Raw genomic sequence first — 25,663 nt, 5'->3', positions numbered from 1 at the left:
GGAAAAAGACAGACAAGAGAGGGAAGGGCCTTTAGGATGATTATCCAAAGTGGACTCTGGATTGACCAGCATCCATATGGGAGAAGTGGAAACTGTTTCCCACTATCCCTAGGACCCTGTGTGTCTGCTGGATTGATGAGTGGACTCTCCGTCTGGCTGTGGGCAGTACCTCCAGGTCCTTTCAGGGATAGGGGCTCAATCTATACAAAAGGAAGAAAACCTACAGATCAAGTCAAAAGGTAAAGCTTTTATTATTTTTATTTTATTCTTTTATTTATTAGATTATAACCCAAAGTATAAAATAAATATCCATGAGTCCATTCTGGTATAAATTGCTGAATAAATCTCCCATACAGGAGAACTCCAAATAATTTTTGTAGATATTCCCTTCTCAAGGAAAGGCAGTGAAAAAGGGGAATGAAAGGGGGAAGAAGTAACTTTATAGTGGAGAAATCTGGCTAACACAACCTTACCTAGGTAATCAAGGTTAACACTGACAGTGATAAATCATTTTTTTTTTTTGCGGTACGCGGGCCTCTCACTGTTGTGGCCTCTCGCGTTGCGGAGCACAGGGTCCGGATGCGCAGGCTCAGTGGCCATGGCTCACGGGCCCAGCCGCTCTGCGGCATGTGGGATCTTCCCAGACCGGGGCAGGAGCCTGTGTCCCCTGCATCGGCAGGCTGACTCTGAACCACTGCACCACCAGGGAAGCCCTGATAAATCATTTTGGTACTATATACTCTTTTTTTTTTTTTTGGCTGCATTGGGTCTTCGGGTCTTTGTTGCTGCGCGCAGGCTTTCTCTAGTTGTGGCAAGCGGGGGCTACTCTTCGTTGTGGTGAGCGGGCTTCTCATTACGGTGGCTTCCTTTGTTGCGGAGCATGGGCTCTAGGCGTGCGGGTTTCAGTAGTTGCAGCACGCGGGCTGTAGAACATGTGGGCTTCAGTAGTTGTGGCTCATGGGCTCTAGAGGGTAAGCTCAGTAGTTGTGGTGCACGGGCTTAGTTGCTCCATGGCATGTGGGATATTCCCAGACCAGGGCTCAAACTCGTGTCCCCTGCATTGGCAGGTGGATTCTTAACCACTGTGCCACCAGGGAAGTCCCTGATGCTATATACTCTTCATACAATGTGATCAGAATGTCATTTTGCTCATGTGGTCTTAGTCCACAAAACACATTATCCCAGTCTTATCATGAGAAAACATCAGACAAACCCTAAGTGAGAGACATTATACAAAATACCTGACCAGTAACTCTTCAAAATTGTTAAAGTTACTGAAAATAAGGAAAGTCTTAGAAACTGTCACAGCCAAGAGGAGCCTAAGAAGACATGTGGCATCCTGGATGGGATCCTGGAACAGCAAATAATAGGTAAAAATTAAGGAAATATGGAAGTTTGGATTTTAGTTAATAATATATCAATATTGATTTATTAGTTGTGATAAAGGTAGCATACTAATGTTAGATATTAATAATAGGGAAACTGGGTGTGGAGTACATGGAAATTCTGTTTCTTCTTTACAGCTTTTCTATAAAACTATTCTAAAACTAAAAGTTTATTTTATATATTTAAACAAATAAATTTTAAGGTTCAGCTTGACACTAGACACAGATAAGGTTTTTTGGAATCATTTTATTCCTGATTCTTAAGGAGGTGGCTGAAGTCATGGTTTCACTGTAAAAAAGGATAGGAAACAGGGACTTCCTTGGTGGTCCAGTGGTTAAGAATCCTCCTTCCAATGCAGGGAACGTGGGTTCCATCCCTGGTTGGGGAACTAAGATCCCACTTGCCGAGGGGCAACTAAGCCCACGTGCCACAGCTACTGAGCCCACGTGCCGCAGCTACTGAGCCGCGTGCCACAACTAGAGAGCCCGTGCACCACAACTACTGAGCCCGTGCGCCTCAACTACTGAGTCCACACACCGCAACTACTGAGCTCATGCGCCACAACTAGAGAGACCACACGCTGCAACTAGAGAGCCCATGTGGTCTGGAGCCCAAGTCCCACAACTAGAGAGAAGCCCATGCACTGCACTGAAGAGGCTGTGTGCTGCAATGAAAGATCCCGCGTGCCACAATGAAGATCCCACGTGCTGCAACTAAGACCCTGACACAGCCAAATAAATAAATTAAAAAAAAAAAAAAAAGGATAAGAAACAGGAGAGACAGGTGTGGATAAAGGCAAGCAGACTCCTGGACAGGTAGAGAAGGGTGCCATTGGAACAATGGAAAGGTCTCAGAGACAGGCAAAGAGACCCATATATCATCTCACCTATTTTTGAAAACTCATACCTAGGCTGAACATATTAGAAGAAGTAGTTGAGCACTGGCTTAAAAAAAGGAGTGAAAAGAAGGTAGGTAGGTAAGAAGGAAGGAAGGGAGGGAGGGAGGGGGGAAGGAAGAGAGAGAGGGAGAGAGGGAAGAAAAGGAAGGGAGGGAGAAGGGATAGGAGGGAGAGTAGGAGGGAGGGAGGAAGAGAAAGAGGAAGAGAAACAGAATTTCCATTTTAAAAAATTCATCTTAAAACAACTTTCTGGAATGTTAGCAGTATTTCACAATGCAGTCATCTCATTTTGGCAGCTTGATTGATTTCCTGATTTCCAGGAAAACTGAGCTGTCATCTGGTTCCTACTTGGCGCTTTACCGACATGAATATGCAGTTCTCACAAAATGTGAAATGGCTGCTGAAGAAGTGAAATTTAATTCTTTCTGACGTATTGCTCCAAGCCCTCCACTGTCTCAAAGATAAAGAAACCCAGTGGAGAAACTTTCCTCCTCTCCCCATAAAAAAGAGAGTGAAGGTTCATTTCTTTAGGAGTTTTTCACATGAACTAAAGGTTCTGAGCCAGTCTGTTGGGTGGGAGCAGATGGGAGAAAGCACAGTGCATACCTACATGACTCAGCCAAAAGCTTGAGAGCAGCGGCCATGGGCCATGGCGTATATTTCCCAGTACTTCCAAGAGGATTGCCATCATCAGTGTGTTTTTGAGCACCTCCTGGTGCAAGAACTAACATTTACTGTGCACTCTGTATGCACTTACCCCTCACCAGTCCTGTGAGGTAGACCCTTCTATTACTCCATTTTAGAGAAAGAAAATGAAGCTCAGAGAAGTAAATACCCTGCCCTCAAACACATGGTGTGATGGTTAGTTTTATGTGTCAATTTGGATAGGCTGTGTGCCCAGTTGTATCCTTAAACACTAGTCTAGATGATGCTGAAAAGAAATTTTGTAGATGTGATTAACATTTACAATCAGTTGACTTTAAGTAAAGCAGATCACCCTCTATAATGTAGGTGGACCTCATCCAATTAGTTGAAGGCCTTAAGAGCAAAAACTGAGGTTTCTTAGAAAAGAAGGAATCTGCCTCAAGATTGTCATATGTATGGAAATTCTGCCTGAATTTTCAGCTTACTAGCCTGTCCTACAGATTTCAGACTTGCCAACCACTCCCCACCCAGTCGCTGAGCCAGTTCCTTAAATCCATCCCCCTTCTCTCTCAACCCCAGGTCTCTTCAGATGGAAAGCTCACATTCTCAACTCCACACTCTCCTGCCTCCCAGACCCTGCATGAGAAGCTGCAGATACCAGGGTCGTAATATAGGCTGTAGTATGAGTGACTGGGGCCAGGTCTCCTGAGGACCTATGAGGGAAGATTTAACATGAAGGAGACCAGGTGAGTGGAGAAAACTGCTGTTGAGAAGGAGGAAATGACAGTGTCCGGAAGATGGGGTAATCAGGGAGGGAAGAGGATGTGGTAGAGAAAATAATTTAAAATAATAGTTAATGCTTGGTGAGCCCTTCCCATGTGCCAGGTACTCTTCTGAGTGCTTCCCTTATGTTAATTTCTTTAGTAGTAGTATCCTTATAGATGAGGAAACTGAGGCCCAAGGTCACATGGCTGGTAAGTGGTAGAGCAGGAGGCAGTATGCCTCCAGAGCTCAACACTTAACCACCTTAGTAAACCACATAGGGAAAGAAGAGGGTAAGACAGAGGTGCCACTCTTCTGACAGAAGATAAAAAGGAGAGGCTGGATTAAGCTAGAGTTTCTAAAGCCAAGGCTGTATCCTGCTTGGCTGGAGGAAATCCACCCACAGTCTTTATTGGGGTTCCTCCTTGGAATTATACAAAAGTTCTGGGATCTTGTGGACCCCACAATACGAGGAGAGTTCCTCTGATCATCAGTCTGTACTTAAAAATACTGAGCTGCTGCATCAATTAAGAAGGGTGGGCTATCCATCGGAGAAACCCTGAATGATTTCAGCCAAGACCAGGAGAATTTGCTTACGGTCCAGCCTCCCTGAGCGCACCCAGCAGCTTCCTCGTGAGTTTTGCCAGGGTGTTAACAGGGAACTGGACATAGTCCAAAAGAATGTGAGCATTAATGGGCCTCTACCTCCTTCCGGTCAGGAGAAGCTGCCTAGCTAAGCCACACCACTTCTCAAATGCACTTCCCTTCCTCACTCCCTCACCTTTTCCCCTCCCAGAGTCCTACCAAAATATTCTCAAGGGTGAGACCTTTAAGAAAACAGAGAGAAACAAGTGTGCTTCTGGGAGTTTCTTCCCTTGGCCAGTTAACACAAACCTGTCTCAAAGCCCTGCTACTTTTGTGTCCGTGATGGTTGGGGGGAACAGGGACAGTAATGCAGGGAGAGAAGAGCACACATTGACCTCAATGTGTGCTCGTGCCACCGTTGCAGTGGAAAGAACGGTGCAGTGGTAAATAGGAGACCTGGGCCCCAGTCTCTACTCTGGGCCCAAATGTCTTCATCAGTAAAATTGTTTAGAAGGAACGCTGTGGGGTGGGGATGGGAGGATTCCACCTCGTTGAAAACTAGATATAGAGGCCTCAGCAAATTCCCTAGCGAAATGCCCCAGTCAGACCCATTCCTACCTGGGCAGTAAGGTTGGGAAACACAGGGGAGTGGTGGTTAGTATGTGTTATAGGCATCCAGGTGCAGATCTGGGCATTTCCAGCCTGGCTCCATGATCATGCAAGGTGGGGGGTAGGGGCACAGACGGCAGTACAATACGGGGGTTGGCTAAGACGTAGCAGAGGATTCCAAAAGTCACATTTTAGTATCTGGGACACGCGTTTTTAACCGGGGTCCACAAACCATAGACTGTACACTGGAATTCAGAGGTCCATGAGTTTGGATTGGAAAATATTACAACTTTTAAAGGCAGCAAACTACAGTTGCGTTAGCTGGGCCAGTAGAAAGCAGTACTTTTCATTTCCCTTTACAGTTGCTGCAGATATCTTGAAACATCGTTTAAACTCATTTCTACTTCAGGTTTGCAGTAGTGTGTTGGGTTCACCCCCTTGATCCTGTTATTTAAGGTGTTAATAAAGAAACCCATGTACACCAAACATCACACCCTTAAATATTTTCACAACTGTATTTCAACATAACTAGCTTCCTTTGTGATCCCGTGTATTTTATTGTATGCATAGGAAAATATTTTGAGAAGGGATCCACAGCACAAAAAAGGTCAGGAGCCCCCAGACAGGGCGGGGTGGGGCCTTGTTGACGCTCTGGCCCAGAGTTGGCACGGCTGCCCCGCTGAGCACAGGCTCGCACAGGAGGAACCAGGTCAGAATCCCAGCGGGCACTGCTCCAGCTCCAGGAAATCTTGGGGTGGGGGTGTGAGGCATGACAGCGACATCTTCTTTAGCTTGGTAGGGTAGCCTTGTGCCTCTGCTGCCCATTGTGAATAAGGGGAAAATCACCAGCCTCTTACCTTAAATCACAGGGGGTTTAGGGAGAATGAGGACAGAAAATGTGGGGAAAAGAGGAAGAGATTCCTCCCTCCCCAGCTGTGGTTGTATCTCAGCTCAGGGACATGACTGTCCCACACCCTCCTGGAGAACAAAAGCTATTTCAATGTGCCAGGTGCAAGTTGAGCCAAGCCCTCTTTCAAGCAAGCCTCCACCCTTGCAGGCACTGGGACATCTGAGCACACCGGGCTCTCCTTGCAAGGGCAGTTCCTCCATCTCTGCCTTTCCATGTGCTGCCCTTCACTGGGAGCAGTGCCACCCCCATTTCATGCCAGGCTAGCCCTTCCCCGAGTGACACAAATTGCCAGGCCCCAGCGATAGGTCCAGGCTGCCTTGGGAGAGGAGCTGTGCCTTTGTGCAAAGACACCCTTCATTTCACAAAGGAGGGAATCAAGGGCACGGTCGCTGTTACCTCTCTCCAGTTCCTGAGTCTGGCTTCCTTATCTCTGTCAAGACCTTTTGAGCTGCCCCACTGGCCACAGGGCAAAACTCAACCCTGTCCACCAAGGGCCAGGGGCAAAAGACCTGCAGGCCCACTGTGAGAGTAACTGAGCCCAGAACCCCAAGCTCAGCCCCTTTCCCCCACCCAGCCTGAGAATGGACTCATCTCCTGTCACTCTGGCCAGGTGCTCACAGGGTAAGGCAGAACCCACGAACCCCTTCACACTGCTCAGCACCTTCACCTCCCTCTGGAGAAACTTCGCAAGTTTGAGATAATTGTAGAGAAGGGGCTGAGGTGACACACACAAGTTTAATTCTGGGTGGGGAATGGACTGGAGGACACTGAGGGATGATGGGGAGAGGCCTGGGAGTCTGAGAGCCTGAGATTTTCAGGGGAAAAACTCTTAAGGTACAGGCCAAGGCACCCACTTCTGCTTCCTGCTGGATTCTCTGCTGCCCTGGATGCCATGCTGGTCTGATCTGGGCAGAGAAACGACCAACAGGCCCTTGGGACATCATTCATTCATAGATGTTTGTTCCAGTCAGGGGCTCACAGTGGGCAACGTGGAGGGAAAGCAGAACCGTACACACTGTAAATGCTGTTCATAGAGGGCCAGGGGCAGAGGGAGGAAGCTGCCCATTCTCTGATGGAGGGTGATGGAGAATGACTTCCTGGAGGGAGGCCTGAGGCAAAGTCTTGAGGGAATAAGGAGGAGAAAGAGGGAGGGACTTCTCCACAGAGGCTTTGAAAGAAGCCCAAGCTCCAGGCCTGCTTGGGGAAAAGCAGTATTGGGACCTGCATACTGGGCTGCACTAGGCAAAGAGGCTTCTGTGCATGCTGGCCATCAGGAGAAAGGGGGTCCTGCAGTTAAGCACACTTGGCAAGTTCTGGATTAAACAATGTTGAACAGTTCTCCTCACTGTAGGACTTGTCAGAACCTTTAACCTGTTAATGAGCCTCATGGTGTTGTATCCCAGGGCTGGTGTTCCTTGGCAGGCCATGCTGGCATAGGGAAAACGGGAGGCAGTAGGAGTAGATGAGTTTAGAGAATGCAGGGGACTTTGAATACCAGGCCAAGAAGGCTAGACTTTCCTTGGGGCTATTGAGGAGTCTCAGAAGACAATTCACTGAAGGATTTAGACTAAGGGGACCGGTGGCAGTTTGGTCACCGGCAAGGTCAGAGCCCCTCCCTCGATCCACTCCTCCCTCCTGGATAGGAGGGCCACTCCTTGGGAGAGAAAACAGGGTCCTTGGACACAGGCGGCAGTGAGGAAGCCCAGAGACAGGCTAGAAGGGCGGGGAAGCTGGCAACCCTTGATTCCAGGCTTGGGTTGACGGCCTTTGGCACAGTGTTCGAGGCTGCTGTGGTTCAAATCCTGACTTTACCACTTTCTCACTGTGGGTATCTCTCTGGAGCCTCAAGCTTTTTCTTCTTCCTTTTAAAAATAGACATTATTTTTTAGCGCAGGTTTAGGTTTACAGAAAAATTGTGCCAAAAGTACAGAAGGTTCCATATACTCTCTCCCTCCCACCCCCATGGTTTCCCCTAATATTAAATATTAACATCTTACATTAATGTGGTACATTTATTACAATTGATGAACCAATATTGGTACATTATTATTAAAGAAAGTCCGTAGTTTACTTGAGGGTTCACTCACTGTGTTGTACAGTTCCACTAGTTTTGACAAATGCATCGTGTCGTGTATCTACAATGACATCATTCAAAATAGTTTCACTATCCTAAAAATGCCCTGACTGAGCCTCAGTTTTAACATCTCTAAAATGAGAGTGTGAAAGTCATCTAAAGCCCCTCAGTCTCCCATTGTAGGTTTTTAATTTAGGCCTTTTGACAAGTTAAGTGGTACTGAAATCAACTAAATGTTTCTCTAAATGTGGTCAGATATCCATCAGAATCACTGGGCTTGGGTTGAGGTGAAGAGGTCCTCATTCAAACGTTCTAGGGTCTCAACCCCAGACCTGCTAAATCAAAATCCCAGGGGCTGGGCCCAGGAATCTGCATATTAACCAGGCCCTGGTGCATAGGGAAGTTTGAGACCTGAACAGAGTTTTCAAAACTGAACAGAAGGATCCAATCCGTTGTCAGGTTAAAGCTCAGGAGAGATGTACAGTTCCCAAAAGGGGGAAGGAGTAGAACCGTTTTCCTGGGAAAAGCCCATTTCTGCCTTCTGCAGCTCCCAGTCAGCAAGCCTGCTGTTTCACATCCTGACTGCTGATCACTCACCCAAAATAACCTGCATGCAATGTCTCACCAGCTGCAGCTCTCTCTGCAGCTCCCTTAATTTAGCAGCCAAACACGTTTGGCTCCACAACAAAGGGGCTCTGGGGTGGGGCCCCTCCCTCATAGCCATCTGTAGTGGGTTGAAAAATGTGCCCCCAAAATTCATGTCCACCCAGAACCTCAGAATGTGACTTTATCTGAAAATGAGATATTTGCAGATGTAATTACTAAGGATTAAGATGAGATATCACACTGGATTAGGGTGGGTCCTAAATACAGTGACTGATGTTCTTACAGGATCAGCCAAAGACAGAGATACACAGAGCAGAGAAGGCCCTGTGAAGACAAGAGGCAGAGATAGGGGTGATGCAGCTATAAGCCAAAGAACACCAAAGATTCCAAGAGCCACCAGAAGCTAAAAAGAGGCCAGGAGGGATTCTTCCCTAGGACCTTCAAAGGGAACATGGCCCTGCCAACACCTTGATTTCAGACTACCAGCCTCCAGAACTGTGAGAATAAATTTCTATCATTTTAAGCCACCCAGTTTGTGATAATTTGTTACAGCAGCCCTAGCAAACTAATACACCATCACTGCCGTAGACTCCTGCCCCAGTTCAGCCCCACTACAGCCATGAAGGTAAGGACCCCACACACAGGCGATTCTCGAGATGGGTGCTTTAATATGGCCAGTTATGATCATAGCTATTTTCTCCCAACCAACACCTGAATTCTGCATCTCCTAGGCCTGTTTCCTACACAAGGACAAGGGTCCTCTGTCCTCTGCTTGGAATGCTATATAATCCAAGACGGGTTAAAACTTCAATAAATAAATATTGGTCCCAGGGGCAGTGCCTGGCAGGTGGTACCATGTAGCCATTCCTGGGCTCAGCCGAGGGTCGGGCTAGACGGGTCACTGCAGCTTCATGCCACTCCGGCGCCGAGAGTCCTTCCGGGCGATGGGGCTGAAGTTCACAATCTCCTTGTAAATGTGCTCTGAGAAAGACAGCGTGGTTCAAGGGGTAGGTGGTGTTGAGGGCAAGAGAGAGCCCCCCTCTCCCGACAGACATAGCGAGGAGCAGAAAGTCAGCTCAGCGCAGGGAGAAAGCAGTGCACACAGGAGACAGTATTCGCTCAGAGAGAAAGAGGTGATAGTCTCCAGGAGGGAGCTGGGACCGGCTGAGGGCAGGCAGGAAAACGAAGCAGGCAGAGGAGAGGGATGCTGCAGGCAGAGAGAGGAAGCAGCCCGAGGCCCCGAGCCCTTACGCTTCCATTCATCCACTGTGAGTTTCTCCTGTTCTAAGAAATCATCAAATGGCTGCTGGGCCTCTGTTTCCTCCTCAGGGTCCCGGCAGGATTCAAAGAAGGGGTGGGTGAGGGCCTGAGAGGCGGTCAGGCGCTTGTCCATGTCCAGCTCCAGCATCTTCTCCAGCAGGTCTGCAGCTGCGGTCACAGAGTGTGAGCCTCACACGCCATGGAGAGCCCGCCCGCTGAGACAGACTGCAGGTCCCAAGACTCACCCTGGGGGCTGGCATGCGGGAAGAGCTGAGAGAAATCCTTCTTGGGGATTTGTGGCAGGGACTGGATGTAGGATTTGGCCTGGAAGACAGAAAAGCACTGAATAATCCCCAGTTGTCAGCCCCTCAGGGCTTAGGCCATGGGGTATAGAGCAGGGACCCCAGAAAAGCCCCTGAGCAGGGCTGAAGGCTCAGGTCCGAATCCAAAGTGAGATGAAGGCAAGAGCCCTTGCCAGGGCAGAGGGGAGGCGCAGCCTGCAGCCCACCTGGCCCTGGTCAACCAAGCGCACAGCCCTGGCCAGCCTGGGCCCATCTGCCACTCACCGCTTTGTCATTCAACTTCTGCACAAACTCAGCGTCCGGCACCCCCGTCACTTTCAGGATCTGCGTCAGCTGGTCCAGGTCTTGGCAGCAGGTTAAGGCTCAGCCTCACTCCCTGTCGGTGGGTCTGAAGCTGCCCTTCCTGCTGCCCCTCCATCAGGCCCACCCAGCACTGTGGACCATCCAGGTTCCAGACACTCACCTCCTCCTGCTTTTAGGAGGGGAGGTTCATCCTTCAGGACTCAGGTCTCTGGAAGGCTTCCTACCTGCCAGGCTGGGTAAAGGGTCCCTCCCTACAAATGCTCCTGCGTATGCCACCTTCCTGGCCTCATCCCGCTCAGTCACCTCCATCCATTTCTTTGTGTACTCCCCCCCGACACCCTCGCACTCTGAGTTTGGCAGGGAGACCCACATCTCCTCCTTAATCCCTGCACAGCACACACAGGTGCCCAGTTTCAGGTGTGTGGTGCCAAAACGTCAAGTATTTTCTGCATTTATGTGTTGGAATGACAGGTGACTAGTTTTCATCACTTTGCTTCTCTGTACTTTAAAGTTGTGCCACAGGGAGCATGTATCACTTTCACATTAAGAAAAAGAGAGAGATTTAAATAATCAAGTGTCTGTTGAAGGAATGAATCCCTGGATGCAGTCTGGCTTTTCCAGCAAAGGATACAATCTTTCCCCTTGAACAGAGTTTTCCCCGTCAGCATCTCTGCCATGATACAGCCCACAGACCAGATGTCCACTGCAGAGGGAGGGGGAGGCAGTGTCACCTGGACCAGCTGACCAAGACCCGGCAGTCACCAGGAGTCAACCCAGAGTCACCAAGACAGCCTTGAGGAAGCTGTCAGAGAAGAAGCCCAGCCCCGTCCCCCTCCCCCGGGCAGTGGACCACTGACCAGTCTGGTTGTAATGCATCCAGCTGAGGATCACCTCGGGGGCCCGGTACCAGCGGGTCACCACATAGCCAGTCATCTCTGCATCTGCTTGCCGTGCCAACCCAAAATCCAAAATCTATGGCTCGGGACACATAGGAAAAAGGAGCTCGCTTAAGAGAGGCTCCCCGAGCGGCTTCTGGGGGCTCCTATTGGAGAGGGGCCCACCCCAACCCCAGGCTGACCCTGCCTGGGCCCACTCACCTTCAGCTCACAATCCTCATTGACAGCAAGGTTGCCTGGCTTCAGGTCCTAGATGAGACAAGAGATGGAGCACTGGGCAGAGGCAGAGGTGGGCGCTGTCCCCACTCGGCTGCCAGCCAGCGTGTGACCTTGGCCAGGCCCCTGCCCCTCTCTCTGGGTTCTGGTCTCCTGTGCAGAATGAGGGTTGGACTAGGTGTCCTCTAGGGCCCATCCAGCTCTAAAATGCCTCTTGGGGCCTGAAACACCCAGCTCAGGGCTTGCTTTGTTGGCAAAAATTTCCCAGAAAGTTCCCCAGAACACAGCAATTCTGAGGTCTTCCTGGGCCAAGCCTAGATCTGAAAAATCCACTTTCCCTGCTTCCTCCACCTCCTGGAACCCCCTAACCCTAACCCTAGCCCCCAGGGGTGGGTGGGGCCTCTGAGGATGTAGCAGAGAAAGCACTCACCCTGTGGATGACCCCAGCTGAGTGGATGTACTGTGTTGGGGAGAGAAGAAGAAGGGTAAATCCAGTGCCCGGCTTTTGCACCAGGTGTTGCAGGCTGGCTCAGAGATCTCCTCTGCCTTGTCATGGTGTGCTCTCCCAGCCTTCAAGGTCTAGCCTCCCCCACACCCCAGGTCTCAACACCAAGCCCCCCTCCCCTGCCATCTTGCAGGCTCCCACCCACCTTAAGACCTTTGAGCATCTGATACACCAGGTACTGGATCTTGTCCTCACCGAACTCCATTCCCATGATCTTCTGCAGGTCCATCTGCATGAAGGGCATCACCAGGTAGCTGCAAGTCATGAGGACTTCTTGAACATCCCCAGCCTCACCCAGCTCCAGGTCCGAGCTCAGAGGAGGGCAAGGGGCTGGGCAGAACAGAGGCCTTAGGGATGACCTTCATGTGCAGAAAGAAGCAGCCCCACCACAGCCAGCCAGACCCCCAATGCAGTGGGCCTCCTGACTCCTGGCTCCCAGCCTGGCCCTGGTGGCTGCCCTGTTGGCAGAGCTCAGGGTACGTATTTCAGCTGGAGCTGTGCTCAGGGAAAACAAATGGAGCAGTGCTCCCTCTCTTTAAAGGTGCCCTCTGCTTGCCCTCCTCTACGCCCCACAGAAAGCCACTGCTGTGAGTTAGAAACATTTGCCGGTGTTTCCTTCTGCTTCTGTACAAATATTTCCTCCCCCAGAGGGTCATGCCCCGCCAACATGGCTCCTCAAACATACAAAAATGTCCTCCTTCCAAGAAGGAAACAATAAAAGTTTCCAGGAGGGTGAAGAAGGAAGAAGGAGGTAGCTGAGCCAACACACCCTCTTATGGGATTGCAAAACGGGTGGAAGTCAGCAAAATGTAACTGTTACTCAAGGCAGTAATAGCAAAGTCCAGAACAAAAAAGGATAAAGATTTAGGAAGGAATTAAAAAAAAAAAAAAAAAAAGGATGTGGAGGCCATCTCCCTGAGCCTGTGACTTTTGAAGTCTCCCCCCACCTGACCGCACCCCCGCTTCCCTCCCCCACCCCCCCAGCACAGGGACCCTGCTCCACGCACAGACCCTTCCCCACCTTTGTGTTGCACCTCTGCGTGGACCCTGATTCTTTCTTCTCAGCTGACAAACTTGCTGAAGTCTCTCTGTGATACAACCACCTTCCCTTGCTTAACCTTGTTTCTTCAAGTAACCACCCCTTCTCTCTCTTTCCCTCCTGATCAAACTTCTAGAACAAGTGGTCCTCACCTCTTGATCCCACTGCCTTAACATCCAGTCCCCTGATAACTTGGCATCTGCTCCCACCCCACCAGCCCAACACATAACACCCATGGCTCCGGTTCTTTATATTCAAAGTTTTGCAAAGCCTGACACTCCCTCAAAATTCTCTGCTGCTTCTACCTCTAGTCAGGCTCTGTCTGTTCATCCTCTTATACCTTTTCTTTAGTGTTGATACCTTTTTTTTTTGGCTGCTCCGGGTCTTAGTCTCGGCACACAGGATCTTCGTTACAGCGCGCGGGATCTTAGTTACGGCATGCGGGCTTAGTTGCAGCATGCAGGCTCTTAGTCGCGGCATGCATGCAGGATCTAGTTCCCCAACCAGGGATCGAACCCAGGCCCTCTGCACTGGAAGTGCAGAGTCTTAGCCACTGGACCACCAGGGAAGTCCCTTTAGTGTTGATACCTTAATGAACAGTATCAAATCATGTTCTACACTAGCCTGTCCCTGGGCTTTGGCTATCATCCACTGGTGATTATTCTGGTCCAAATCCACATCCCTAGCCCAGACCTTCCTAAACTCCAGGTTTATTTGCAACTGCTGATTAAACACTGGAATGTTCATAGGCTCTTCAAAAATGAAGTGTCCAAAATGGAGCTCACTATCTTTCTCCCAAGATCTGTTTTTCCTCCACCTTGTATTCTGAGCAGGAACCTGGCACCCCCTGACATATGCCACCTCTCCCAGCCACTGCATCACAAGGGGTACAACATTCTGACAGTCCTGCCTCTCGATGGGTGTCAAGTCTGCTCTCAGGACTCCATCACCTCTACTTTATTTGGATCAAGGTCGGGGTCTTGAACACTACCCTCCAGGTTTCCTACCTCCCAGAGTTGCTCCCTGCTCCTTTCTTGCTGCCGCCAGAGGGTATCCCCAAAATCTGATCTGACCACATCACAGCATCTCCCTGCTCAAAACCTCTACAGACCTGAGGATGCCTGTAGGATCAATTCTGGTCTCAGCCTGACCAAACCAGCCTCTGGTCTCCACTAGCCACACTGCACTCGTCAATACTGCCCAAACGGCCCAGCCTCTTTCAGGCATCATGGCCTTTGCCCATGCAGTTCCTTCTACCTGGGCTCCCTTCAGCCCCTTCTACCTCAGGCAAATGTCAACTTATCCTTCAGGACTGGGTTCAAAGTTTCCTCCTCTGTGAAGCCCGCTGAGGCAGCTTGCAATTTCTGGCTCTCTATCCAGACCTAGAGTACTGACCACCACTGTCAGTATTCACTACTGTCAGCCCCCGAGGTCCACTTTAAATTCCCAATGCTTGGGCTTCCCTGGTGGCTCAGTGGTTAAGAATCCGCCTGCCAATGCAGGGGACTCGGGTTCGAGCCCTGGTCCGGGAAGATCCCACATGCCACGGAGCAACTAAGCCCGTGTGCCCCAACTACTGAGCCTGCGCTCTAGAGCCCACGAGCCACAACTACTGAGCCCATGTGCCACAACTACTGAAGCCCGGATGCCTAGAGCCCGTGCTCCACAAGAGAAGCCACTGCGATGAGAAGCCCGCTCACCGCAACGAAGAGTAGCTGCTGTTTGTGGCAACAAAGACCCGATGCAGCCAAAAATAAATAAATGAATTTATTTTAAAAAAAAAATTCCCAATGCTAAGCCCAGCAGCTGGCATTATAGGGAAAAAAACCCATTCAAAATCACGGCATTAAATTGAGAACGAAAGCATCCTAACAAAGAGACCTGCAGCTGCATTTGAAACAGGACTGAAAAAAAAAATCCACCTTCCCAAAGCTTCCTATATTTTACACCAGGTACTGCGCTAGCAAAGCCGTGCATTTAGCAACTAAATTTTCTCGTTTTATGTGACTCTGATAAACATCCCATCAGCTAGAGGTAGCCAAGGCTTCCTGATCCTCGCTTCACGCTAGGAAGAGCCCCAAGGTCCAGATCCACACCTGCGTCCCCAGGAAATGGTGAGGTAGGTTGATGCAAACCCTGTGGGGACTGGCAACGATGTCTCTTTGGTGGTAAAGCTGGGTAAAGCAATGCAGATGAGCAGACAGCTCTGTGTCAGGCAAGGTCCATATAAAGCCCCTCCCACCTCTTCCTGCCGGCCTTTCTCTCCGCCCTTGGCTGAAAGAATCTCTCTACAGCCCAGAGGCACAGGGACTCCTGGGGCAGGAAGCTCCCCTACCCAGAAGAGAGAATCTGGACCCTCCCCTTACTTGCTCCCCAGTGTCAAGTAAGGCCTGCAAATGTCCTGGAACCCAGCGCAGCCCGACTCACAAATCATGAAAGTTGCGCAGGGAAGAGGCTGGGGTGAAGACATCCAGGAGTCCGATGACCTGGGGAGAAGGTTGCCAGTGAGGACTGGGCAGCCGCTGCAGCCCTCTGCTCCCCTCCTCTGGGGCCCCAGGCCTGCACAGGACCACCTGCCCTTTCCTAAAACACCATCTCCAGCAGGAGGCAGGTTCCCAGCCTTCCGGGAAGCAGTAAAAGGGGCAGAGGTGGAAGAGGAATTCCTCTAATTGGGAGGGAGTTTGCAGTGCACAGTGATGGAGAGTCAGGCTGGGGAGAAGGGGAGGTGGACACTCCTGTGCTCACTGACCCGAAGTCTGGTGTTCCGGACAAGCAGCACAAACCCACTCTCAACTCAAGCAGGGAACCACAAGTGGTGAAAGGAATCAAGGAGGAAACAGAGAAGGGGTCTTCCAGCCAGCAGGCTCCCTGCCCTTGACCTTGGGTCTCTCACCACATCCAACCTTACCTGCCAGAGGGCTGGTTCAGAGCTGGGGGCAAGATTACCCTGGCTGGAGGCCATGGGGAGGGGTTTGCTGAAGAGGAATGGGGCTTAAAACGTGAACAATATTTTGAAATCATTATGTTAAATGCTTACCTTCCAATCTAGGTATCCTGCAGAAAAGCCTGGGCTCCAGGCCTAGCACTGCCAGTCATTAGTCTTCCTGGCTGTTTCAATCAGACAGGGTGGTCTAGAGGTCAGGCGCTGGGGCCTGGAGCCAGGTTGGGTAGGGTCAAATTCTAGCTCTGCCACCGACTAACCATTTAACCTGTGAGCCTTTCTGTGCCTCAGTTTCCCCATCTGTATATGGGGGTAATAGTACTTATGTGATATTGTGAGGATTAAACAAGTTAGTTTATGCAAAGTTCTTAGAACTGTGCCTGGCACATAATAAGCGCTCGTAAGTATCTATCATTCTTGTTGTTATTATGTGGAAACAACACTAACCAGGATTCTGGGCACCACCTCTTAGATCTAGAACAACTACGAAGTTCCTCTGTGCCTATTTCCTCATAACAGTGAGACAGTAAGTTCGCACCTCACCGAGTTTGTTCTGCTCCACTGCCAAAAATTCCCTTTGCACCCTTCCTGGGAAGTAGGCAGGGTGGGTCCTGGCACCTGATTTTAATAATTAGGTGAGGAACAAGGATCAAAGGAGCAGGGAGGAGATTCCCCTTCTGCTGGCCCTGTTATGAGTTCCCTGCACCCTCGTGGGCCATCTCCTGTGTGCGCCACACACACACACACACACACACACACACACGCAGGGGCCTGGTCAGGACCCTCTGTGGGGCTGCCCTCCACTCCCTGCCTCCCAGCAGCGGCCCCCAGGCCCAGCCTACGTTCTTGTGCTGCATGTGCTTCAGCAGCAGCAGCTCACGATAGGCCCGCTTGGCAAAGATCTCAGACTGGAAGGGCCGGCTCAGCTTCTTGATGGCCACCTTCTCCCCTGACTGCTTCTCGATGGCTGAGCTGTAGGGTCAAAGGCAGGTCAGCAGCCAGTGGCTCCCCATCACAACCCTGGGACTCCAGATCCTGGGTGATAACTCCCAGGCCAACTAGGAAGTTATGGCCATCCTCACCCCAATCCCTCTTGGCCAGCAGTCTAAGCTGGGAGGAACTGATGCCCACCACCGACAGCACAGTGGAGCTGGGAGAAGGGGGAGACAGCAGGCAGAATCTGAGAGAGGTGCACTGCCCCTGGGTCAGACACAGCTTAATGCCAACAGGATCCTGAGCAACTTGGCAAGTCACTTCTTGTTTGGGCCTCAGTGTACCCATTTGTAACAATGGGGATTCGCCTGGATGAACTCTGGGGTCCTCTGTAAGGTTCAAGTCCTGGAGAAACAGATCCAATCCTAATTCAACCCACAGAAACTCCCACCAAGCCGGTAAGAAAAGAGAGATGGCGCCTGGAGTGGCCCTAGGCCAGCCTCCAGAGCCTGGGGCTCCTGCTGCTGCTCTACTTCATTGCCCAGCTTGCCGCTTCCTCCCAGCTCCAGGCCTCTGCCCCAGAAAGGCACCCGCGAAGTTCTTCCAAGCCCGCAGGGCTCCGGGCGTTGGGGTCCTCCATCAAGGTGGTGGGCGCACAGCCTCGAGCACCAGCAGGAGAGGCGATACCGGAGGCGGGTCCGGGAAGGGGGCATTGGCTGGGCCCCGGCTCTTCCGGAGGCTCCACCCGCGTCCCGGTGCCTGGGCGCCCACCATAGTTCCACCCCGATGCCCCAGGCACACACCGCCCCCCCGTGCCCCCACATCGGCGCACAGGCCCGGGGGTCTCACCACACGGCGCCGTAGGCCCCGCTGCCTACGTGCGTCAGGGACACGTAGGTCTTGGGCAGCTCCCAGGCGGTCATGTTGACGTCCTGCTTGTAGAAGCCCTTTTTCCAGGTGAAGTTCATCCTGGGCACTCAATCTCGGCGGCCCCAGCGCGATGGCTACGTTCGCGGCCCGCCAGGCTCCCAGCACCCGCCCCCGCCCGCGGTCCCCGCGGTGCCCGCCCCGCGCCGCCCGCTCCTCCCCACCCTGTGCGAGGGCGGGGGCCCCGGCGGGCCCCGCGTCCCACTTGCCGGCTCGCCCAGGTGTGCCCCGCAGCCACGCCCAGGTGCGCCCCGCAGCCACGCCCAGGTCTGCCAGACGGCAACCTGGGGAGCCCGATTTCCGCCAGCCCCGGAGTTTGGCGCCCGGACCACAGACCAGCTAGAAGCGGCAGGTGAGCCGCCCTGCAGGGAAAGGGTGCTTCCCGTCGTGTGCTGGGGTGGGGCTGGGGGCCCGATAGACCCGAGGGGCTCCCACGGATGGCGGACGGCGGGAAGATACAGCCTCCCAGATTCCTCCAGCGCGGGACTCTGTAGGAGGATCTCCCCGGAGATTCTGAAGACAATTTTGGGAAAAAACAAAGCAAAACAAAACCCCACGTCTTTTGATTATGGAAAGTTTCAAACGTATACAAAAGTAGACAGACTAGCTCAGTGCTTCTCACATTTGAATGTGCACACGAATCCCCTGGGAATTATATTTTATTAACTACAGATTCTGATTCAGTAGATCTGGGGTGGAGTCGATTCTGCATTTCTAACTAGCTCCTAGGCTCCGAAGATCTCTGGACCACACTTTGATAGCGAGGTTCTAATGACCCTGCATGGCCCCAGTCCCACAGCTCCAACAACTACATCAACTCCTAGTCAGTTCTGTTTCCTCTACATACTTCCTCCCCCATCATTTTTGAAGCAAAACCAAGCATCATATCATTTCATCCATAAATATTCCTTGTATCTCTGAAAGATAAGGATTATTTTAAAAACACAACTACAGTATCATTTTTACACCTAAAATTAATAATAGTAATCCTGTAATAACAACTATCCAGTCTAGATTCAAACTTCCAGTTTTGAATGTAGTTTTTGCTGGTTTCCTAATGCCTCCTGAGGGCGATGACAAGCCAAGGCCTTCTGCCACCTGTGTCTGGTGGCTTGTGCGTCCTGGAGAAGATTCTGTGCTCAAATTAAATTACCGAGAAGGCCCAGGAACAGGGTCAGGTGTGGAGAATGGCTATAAGGGGTCCAGATGCCTGGCCTGGGAAGGGGATTGTGGAAGGGATGGGGACCACTTGCTTCACTTTGTCAACAGTAGAGAAGAAGGAAAGGAACTTGCTCGTGGCCTGCAGAAAGCTGGGGGTCCTCCCTAGAGAGTCTTCTGAACCCAAACCCTATGCCACAGCCCCTCCCATGCAGTCCTGCAGCGTCGGGCACAGCCCAGACGATTGGGGGTTTGGGGGAGGGAGATGCAAGGATCCCACAGAAATGCCCAACAGGCATTGCAGACGGGGAATCTGTCTTACGCATATCTGGCACACAGTAGGATGTGTAAAACTATATGGAGAATGAATGGAAGAGTCAGTCCATTAAAAGTGAAAAAATATTTATTTAATGGTTTGCCACGTACCAGTCATTATTCTAAGTGTTTTACACACACACATCCCTTAATCCCGGTAAGAGTCCTATGAGCCAGTTGTAGTATTATCCTCATTTTAGAGATGAGGAACCTGAGGTACAGAAAGGTTAAGTAACTCGCCCAAGGTCACACAGCTGGTAAGGGACAGAGCTGGGCTGAAGAAGCTAAGACCATCTGGTTTGAGACTCCAAGGCTATGCATTGTCTCTGGGTTGAGAGGCATTGCTTCTTAAAGGAGATGGCCTGTGTTTCAAATCATCTGCCTCACCCATCACAAGGACGTGTCTACTGATCAAACCATGTCTCCCTCATACATCCTGCCCTAGAAATCTGGCATACTCCCCACCCTCTCCCCTGCCCCACCCCGTACTCCAGCCCTGAGACACTATAGGAGGAGAAGGTGAGGGGCTACGAGCCTGGGAGGGCTGCAGGAGTTTTGGGTCTTGGGGGTCGGTGGTGCCAGTGGAAGGCACTCTGATTCTGAAGTTGGGACAGGATCCTGGAAGGCAGAGTCTAGGGCTGGACACAGGCAAGAGAGAGTCGTCCGGGAGACTCAGGTTTCCTTCTGGATTGAGGATCCGGTTCTCCAGGGTAGGGATGGGCCTTGAGCCTCTGTGCTGTGTGTCTCGAAAACCTGAGTGTGGCAGAGGTGAGCCAAGAAAGGTAAGGAATACCAGGGAAGTGCTCATTGCCCAAGTGGGTGCAATCCTGCAAGGGCATGAGCTGGCCACTCAGGTTGTGGCTCTGAATGCCTCTTAAGCAATGGTCAGGAAGTGACTCAGGCCTCAGACTCTGCTGACACTGACCCCCACCTCGGGCCTCCGCAGCCTTGGAGAGATGGCCTTGGGCGATCCTGTCTGGGAAGTCATGAATGGGAGAGGAAGAGGAGGGGTCACTGAGGACCTCCTGGGTGTCCCCTCCCACAGTCCCGGTGCTCTCTTCTCTTTGAGCTCCGAGGCCCCTCTGCTCTCCTCCTCCCAGACACTGGCCCAGTGTGGTCGGTTTTTGCCCTGTCAACGTCGAGGCGGGGGGTGAGGAAACCAACTTTGGAATGGAGACCTGCGTTTCCATCCTGCCTCGGCACTTCCAGCTATGTGACCCTGGGCAAAGTTCCTTCCCCTCTCTGAACTTCAGTGTCCTCCTTGTAAAATGGAAATGATATTAAAACATGATAAGTATATTTAAAGGGTCCTGGGAATGCTTCATTCCAAGTGCAGTAAAACAACAACCCAATGAGGTAGGGACTGTCAATGCCTCTAGCCAAAGATACCCAGAAACACACCTGTGGGTGAACAAGCTGGGTTTGTCACTCACTGCATTGAGGCGGGGACATGCACGTGGGAACCGGGGGCGGGGGAGCGGGGTCTGTGTCTCAGTAAGAGGGTGTTGGAAAGGACTTATTGTAAGGTTTGGGCTTGCGTTAGGTAATTTGGTAGAGGGTATAAGGAAGCCGGACTTTGTTCCAGATGAGGTGCCATCCGGAAGTGGAGGTGATTCCGTGATTAGGTGTCTTAAGGAATCTTATCTGGAAGGACGGCCAACTAGAATGAGGAGAGAGCCGTAACTGGTAAAGCAGCAACCTTCACTCAGGGTAGCCAGATGGGGGTGTTGGGTCACGTTTGTGGTTTGGACAATACTCGTGTTTTCCCTGTGATTACAGAGTGTCTTGCTTTTGTCTTGATCCATTGTGGTCACAGATGGCCTTGTCTGCATTCAATGGGAGCACATCAAGATGAGCTGTGCTGGGCCAGCTCCGAGCAATGCCAGGGCCTGGCTGATGGGACTGGGCAGCTCCCAGGTGTCAGGATACCATTATTTCCCTAGTACAGTTGGAGAAACTGAGGCCCAGAGGCATTAAGTAATTTGCCCAAAGCCACGCATGACCAAGAAGGTGGTGGACGTGGTCTTCAAACCTGGTGTCCTGCTCCAGAGTCTGTACGCCTAACCACCAGTCAGGCTGCCTGGTGCCCAGCAAGTGCCTGTTCTTGTGGTGCTGTCTTCCTAGCGAGCCTGTGAGCCTCTGGAGGGCAGGGACATGGTTTTGGGGTTGCGGACTGACTTCTTAGAAACTGAGACAAAACCCCCACATGATTATGAGGTTGGGTGCCCATCCTGGCCTCCCAGACTGCGTCTTGACTCAGAAATATGGCAACTCCTCCAACACTACAGTCTTCGCGGTCCCAAACAGCAGGGCCAGCTACTCAAATTCTCACCATGATTGGCCATGAAGCCTCTACAAAAAGACAAATTATGACCTACCTGGGGTCTCTCAAGCATGAAACAGTAAGGCAGCCTGAGAGCTCTGGCCCCAAATCTGAGAGGGTCCCATGCTCCTTAGGGGCTTTTGAAACTCCATGAAACAATCAAAATTGCAAGGAGGTGAGGAGATGCAGAGGGAAGGCCCCCTGCAAGTGGGGGCTACTCTGTGGCTTGTTAAGTTAGCTAGTGAGCCTCAGACAAATTAGTTAGCCTCGCTAAACCTTAGTTTCCTCATCTGTATAATGGGAGAGTAAGTGACAATACCCATCTCATGGGGCTGTCACGAGGACTAAAAGAGATGACAGAAGTGTCTAATTCAGTGCCTGGCACATAGTAGGTGCTCGCCAGATGCTCCTTCCCCAGTGCTGTCCAGCTTTGCCTCCCTGGCCCAGGTACCCGGCTGCTCTGCCCTTTTGCTGTTCAGTCCCAGCTGCAGAAGCAACTCCCTAGTCAGCTCCAACTCACGTCCAACTCCTTTATCAACTTTTTTTGCCAAACACTCAGCCCAAGGATTCATACACCCATTCATTCAACATTTACTGTGTGCCAGGGACTGATCTAGGTGCTGAGGATGTAGCAGAAATGCAACAGATAGGAGTTCCCTGGCGGTCCAGTGGTTAGGGCTCTGCGCTTCCACTGAAGGGGGCCGAGGTTCGATCCCTGGGCGGGGAACTAAGATTCCACGTGCCACACAGCGTGGCCAAAAAAAAGCAATGCAACAGATAATAATCCCTACCGGGTGGACCTGACATTCTGGTGGGGGAGGCAGATGAAAGACCAGTGAACAAATATACAGTATTGGGTTGAACCATATGACATTGCTGATATTTGACAATTTTTTTTTTTTGGCGGTACACGGGCCTCTCACTGTTGTGGCCTCTCCCGTGGCGGAGCACAGGCTCCGGACGCGCAGGCTCAGGGGCCATGGCTCATGGGCCCAGCCGCTCCGCGGCACGTGGGATCCTCCCGGACCAGGGCACGAACCTGTGTCCCCTGCATCGGCAGGCGGACTCTCAGCCACTGCGCCACCAGGGAAGCCCTGATATTTGACAATTTTATATGGCTCAGTCAAATGTAATGCCAGGTAACAGTAAGTGCTGTGAAGAAAATACTGCCAAGTAAGGATATAAAGAAGGGCTGTGAGTACTGATTTTAGATGTGGGAGGAGGGGGAGAGGCGGAGAAGGTCTGTATGAAGAGGTGACATTGAAGCAGCACCTGAATGAACAAGGGAGTGAGCCAGGCAGATCTCTGGGGGGGAGCAGGTGGCTGCCTTCCAAACGTTTCCGCTCTGTTCCCACATCGGACCTGCCCTCCAGCCTCATTCCTCCTGTGCCCCCGCCCTCCCCACTCCAAAAGTCTCTGGTAAGTCCTCCAGCTCAGCACACCAGGGGCAGCTTACTGGCCTCTGGCTTACTGGGCCATCTTCCCGCAGTACCTCTTCCCCTTCTAGGGACTCAGGGCCAGAACAGAACATCCATCCCAAGAACAGAACATCAGCCATTCCCTGCTCACAGGCGCCCCTCCATTGCAGAGCTGTTCTCTCAGCCTCCCCACCCCTTGCCTTGACCTGGTCCTCTCTCCCTGCCTCAGTGCTAGCACCCCCTGGTGGAGGATGGGGGTAGGGACAGCGCTGCTAGAGGGGCAGCTCCCAGAAAGCACACCTCCCCTCTTCACACCCTACACCGCGCTGTCCTTCACACCCCCTCTCCTCCACCCAAGAGCCACCTCCCTTCACCCAGCCTACTGGACGGGCCCTCCTGTCCTTGACCCAGTCCTGTGAAGACATGGCCTGGGGTCCGTCTGGTGGAATATTCCAGCAATGTCGAGGCCTCCGCTCCCTCTGATCTCTGCATTGTCCTTTGTAGCATTCACCACACTTTTAATTAATCTGCATTGTCCTCTGTGAGGTGTCCGTCTCCACAAATGGAAAAATGGCTCCATGAGGGCAAGGACAGTGTCTTGGTCACTGCTGAGCCCCCAGCACCATGCTGGCCCACAGTAGGTGCTCAGTAAAGACTTAGTGAAGGAATGAACCAAAGATTTTTGTGTCTCTTGGGGGTACAAGAGGCAGTGAGGGGATGTGGTTTGAGGACCCAAACGGTGGACCTGAGGGAGCAACAGTAGGGGAAGGTGCTTGGCATCCGTCTACTGTGAGGCATCTGGGGAGTGGTCTCTGTCAGTTGGGCACCTTCTGTCCTGGAAATTTGGCTTTCACTGTTCTCTCCTTGTTTCCTGAGGCAAGGCCCATGCACGTTATGCTGTGTGTGCAAGGCTGGACCTCTGTGTGGTGGTAAAAAGCTCTTAATTAAAAACCAGGGTGCACAGCCCAAACTTGGGGACCTCTTTTCTCCCCAAGAATTTGCACCAAACTTGATTCCAAAGCAGGCCTTTCCCTGTCTACGGCCCTCACTGCTCCCACTGAGGTTCTAGATAAGACAGACCCTCCACCCTTTGGAATTGCCCTTCCTTCCTGGTCTTTAAAGTTCGGCTCTAAACTCACCTCTTCAAAGAGGTGTTCCCGAGTGAACCGCAGACCTGCTCACCCCAGGACCCCTGTACATACCCTGCCGACCTGATGACCCCAGCTGCTCCCCACCACGCACCCCCAGGCTTTGTGACATCCACGCTCTTGGGTGGGCTCGTACTCTTCTGAACCAGTGGAGAGTAGCCAAGGACTGGGAAGCAGAGCTGGGTTTGAATCTCATGCCAACACATAGAGCAGTGTGACCTTGAGCAGGTGAGTGCATGTCTCTGAGCTTCCTCATCAGTACAATGCGAGAGCGACACCCACCTGGCAAGGAGGATTTAATGAGACTGTAGATTGCAAGGTTGCAGGCCTTGTGCGTGGTGCTCCCTTCTGTCCTTCAGGACTGCCATATGTCACCTCCTCCGAGAGTGAGTCCTCCCTGACCCATCACAAGCCATGCCCCACCTGCCTTTCCCGGCCTCAGTTTCCTTCAAGCCTTTATTTATTTTATATATACCCTTCTATGTGTCAGGCCTACGAGGGTAGGCGTTTTGTCTACTTTGTTGCTGAATCCCAAGTTCCTAGAGCTATGCCTGGCATACACTGACTGACTGAATGGCAGGTACGTAGTAGGGGCTTTATAAACAGGAGCTACTGTTATTATCATACATCTCTGTCTTATTTGTTTGCAACTGATAGGTTAGCCGAACTCACCTTCATGCCTGGGGGGCAGTCCTGGCTTGAATGACCTTATGAACGAACTTCGGTAATAGGGTCGCTGTGCTGCCTGGGCTCCTGTGTGACCTGCCCCAGGAAGAGGAGGCTGTGTACCCGGAGGACACCTCAACAGCGTGCTCTTCCGGGGCAGAGGCCACTGGGTCTGCCTGCTCCACCCTTTCTATGTAAAAATCCAACGCTGGGACACATGGATCATCCCCACAACACTTGTCAGGGTCAAAGAAATCCAGACAAGACTAGTAGGGATGATTCCAACTCTGCCTCTAACTTGCTGTGTGACCTTAAGTAAGTCACACTGCCTCTCTGAATACTTAGTTTTCTATTTTATGTATCTAACAAATATTGACAGAGCACTAATGACTTGCCAAAAATCGTTCAAAGAGCTTATGTACATGTAACTCATTTCTCTCAAGAACCCTATGAAATGGGTTAATAATACCCTTCATTTTACATACGACAGGGCTTCCCTGGTGGTGCAGTGGTTGAGGGTCTGCCTGCCGATGCAGGGGACACAGGTTCGTGCCCCGGTCCAGGAAGATCCCACATGCCGCAGAGCGGCTGGGCCCGTGAGCCATGGCCGCTGAGCCTGCGCGTCCGGAGCCTGTGCTCCGCAACGGGAGAGGCCACAGCGGTGAGAGGCCCGCGTACCGCAAAAAAAAATACCCTTCATTTTACATACGACAAACATGAGGCACAGAGAGGTGAAGTGACTTGCTCAAGGTCACACAGCTAGTAAATAAATAGCAGAGCCAGGATTCAAGCCCAGGAGTCTCGCTGCAGAGTCAGTGCTGGTAACCACTATGCTCAG

The 25,663-nt window shown here is 51.6% G+C and overlaps 1 protein-coding gene across 5 annotated transcripts; it reads right to left on the bottom strand.

Annotated features, from left to right (window-relative positions):
* Positions 1–5,443: 5,443 nt before the first annotated feature.
* Positions 5,444–17,911, bottom strand: MAPK13 (mitogen-activated protein kinase 13). 5 transcript variants are annotated; one of them, XM_032650212.1, is made up of 13 exons: positions 17,720–17,911; positions 16,780–16,909; positions 15,424–15,482; positions 12,103–12,211; positions 11,883–11,912; positions 11,438–11,485; positions 11,198–11,312; positions 10,972–11,043; positions 10,302–10,381; positions 9,981–10,059; positions 9,727–9,903; positions 9,330–9,456; positions 5,444–7,657 (listed from the first exon to the last, which is right to left on the bottom strand). In XM_032650212.1, exons 1-12 carry the CDS (start codon positions 17,836–17,838, stop codon positions 9,374–9,376), a joined length of 1,101 nt encoding a protein of 366 aa, XP_032506103.1. In that variant the 5' UTR covers positions 17,839–17,911; the 3' UTR covers positions 5,444–7,657; positions 9,330–9,373. The 5 variants fall into 5 exon arrangements, with proteins under 5 accessions (XP_032506103.1, XP_032506104.1, XP_032506106.1 ...); XM_032650213.1 differs by lacking the exon at positions 16,780–16,909 and having other exon boundaries at positions 15,363–15,482; XM_032650215.1 differs by lacking the exon at positions 17,720–17,911 and having other exon boundaries at positions 15,363–15,482; positions 16,780–16,788.
* Between the last annotated feature and the right edge of the window lie 7,752 nt (positions 17,912–25,663).

Source organism: Phocoena sinus, chromosome 11 (genome assembly GCF_008692025.1).
Source record: "Phocoena sinus isolate mPhoSin1 chromosome 11, mPhoSin1.pri, whole genome shotgun sequence".
In the NCBI taxonomy this organism is placed as follows: domain Eukaryota; kingdom Metazoa; phylum Chordata; class Mammalia; order Artiodactyla; family Phocoenidae; genus Phocoena; species Phocoena sinus.
This window is presented reverse-complemented; position numbering and strand designations above follow the sequence as displayed.

What these genes read in the sequence shown, in the direction of transcription:
- MAPK13 (XM_032650212.1), bottom strand. Translation starts at nt 17,838, where the DNA reads ATGAACTTCACCTGGAAAAAGGGCTTCTACAAGCAGGACGTCAACATG. An exon ending in ATGAGGATTGTGAGCTGAAG is followed by an intron (nt 11,313 to 11,437) that starts GTGAGTGGGCCC and finishes CCCGAGCCATAG; the next exon opens with ATTTTGGATTTTGGGTTGGC. An exon ending in TCTGTTCAAGGGGAAAGATT is followed by an intron (nt 10,382 to 10,971) that starts GTATCCTTTGCT and finishes CCTGCTGCCAAG; the next exon opens with ACCTGGACCAGCTGACGCAG.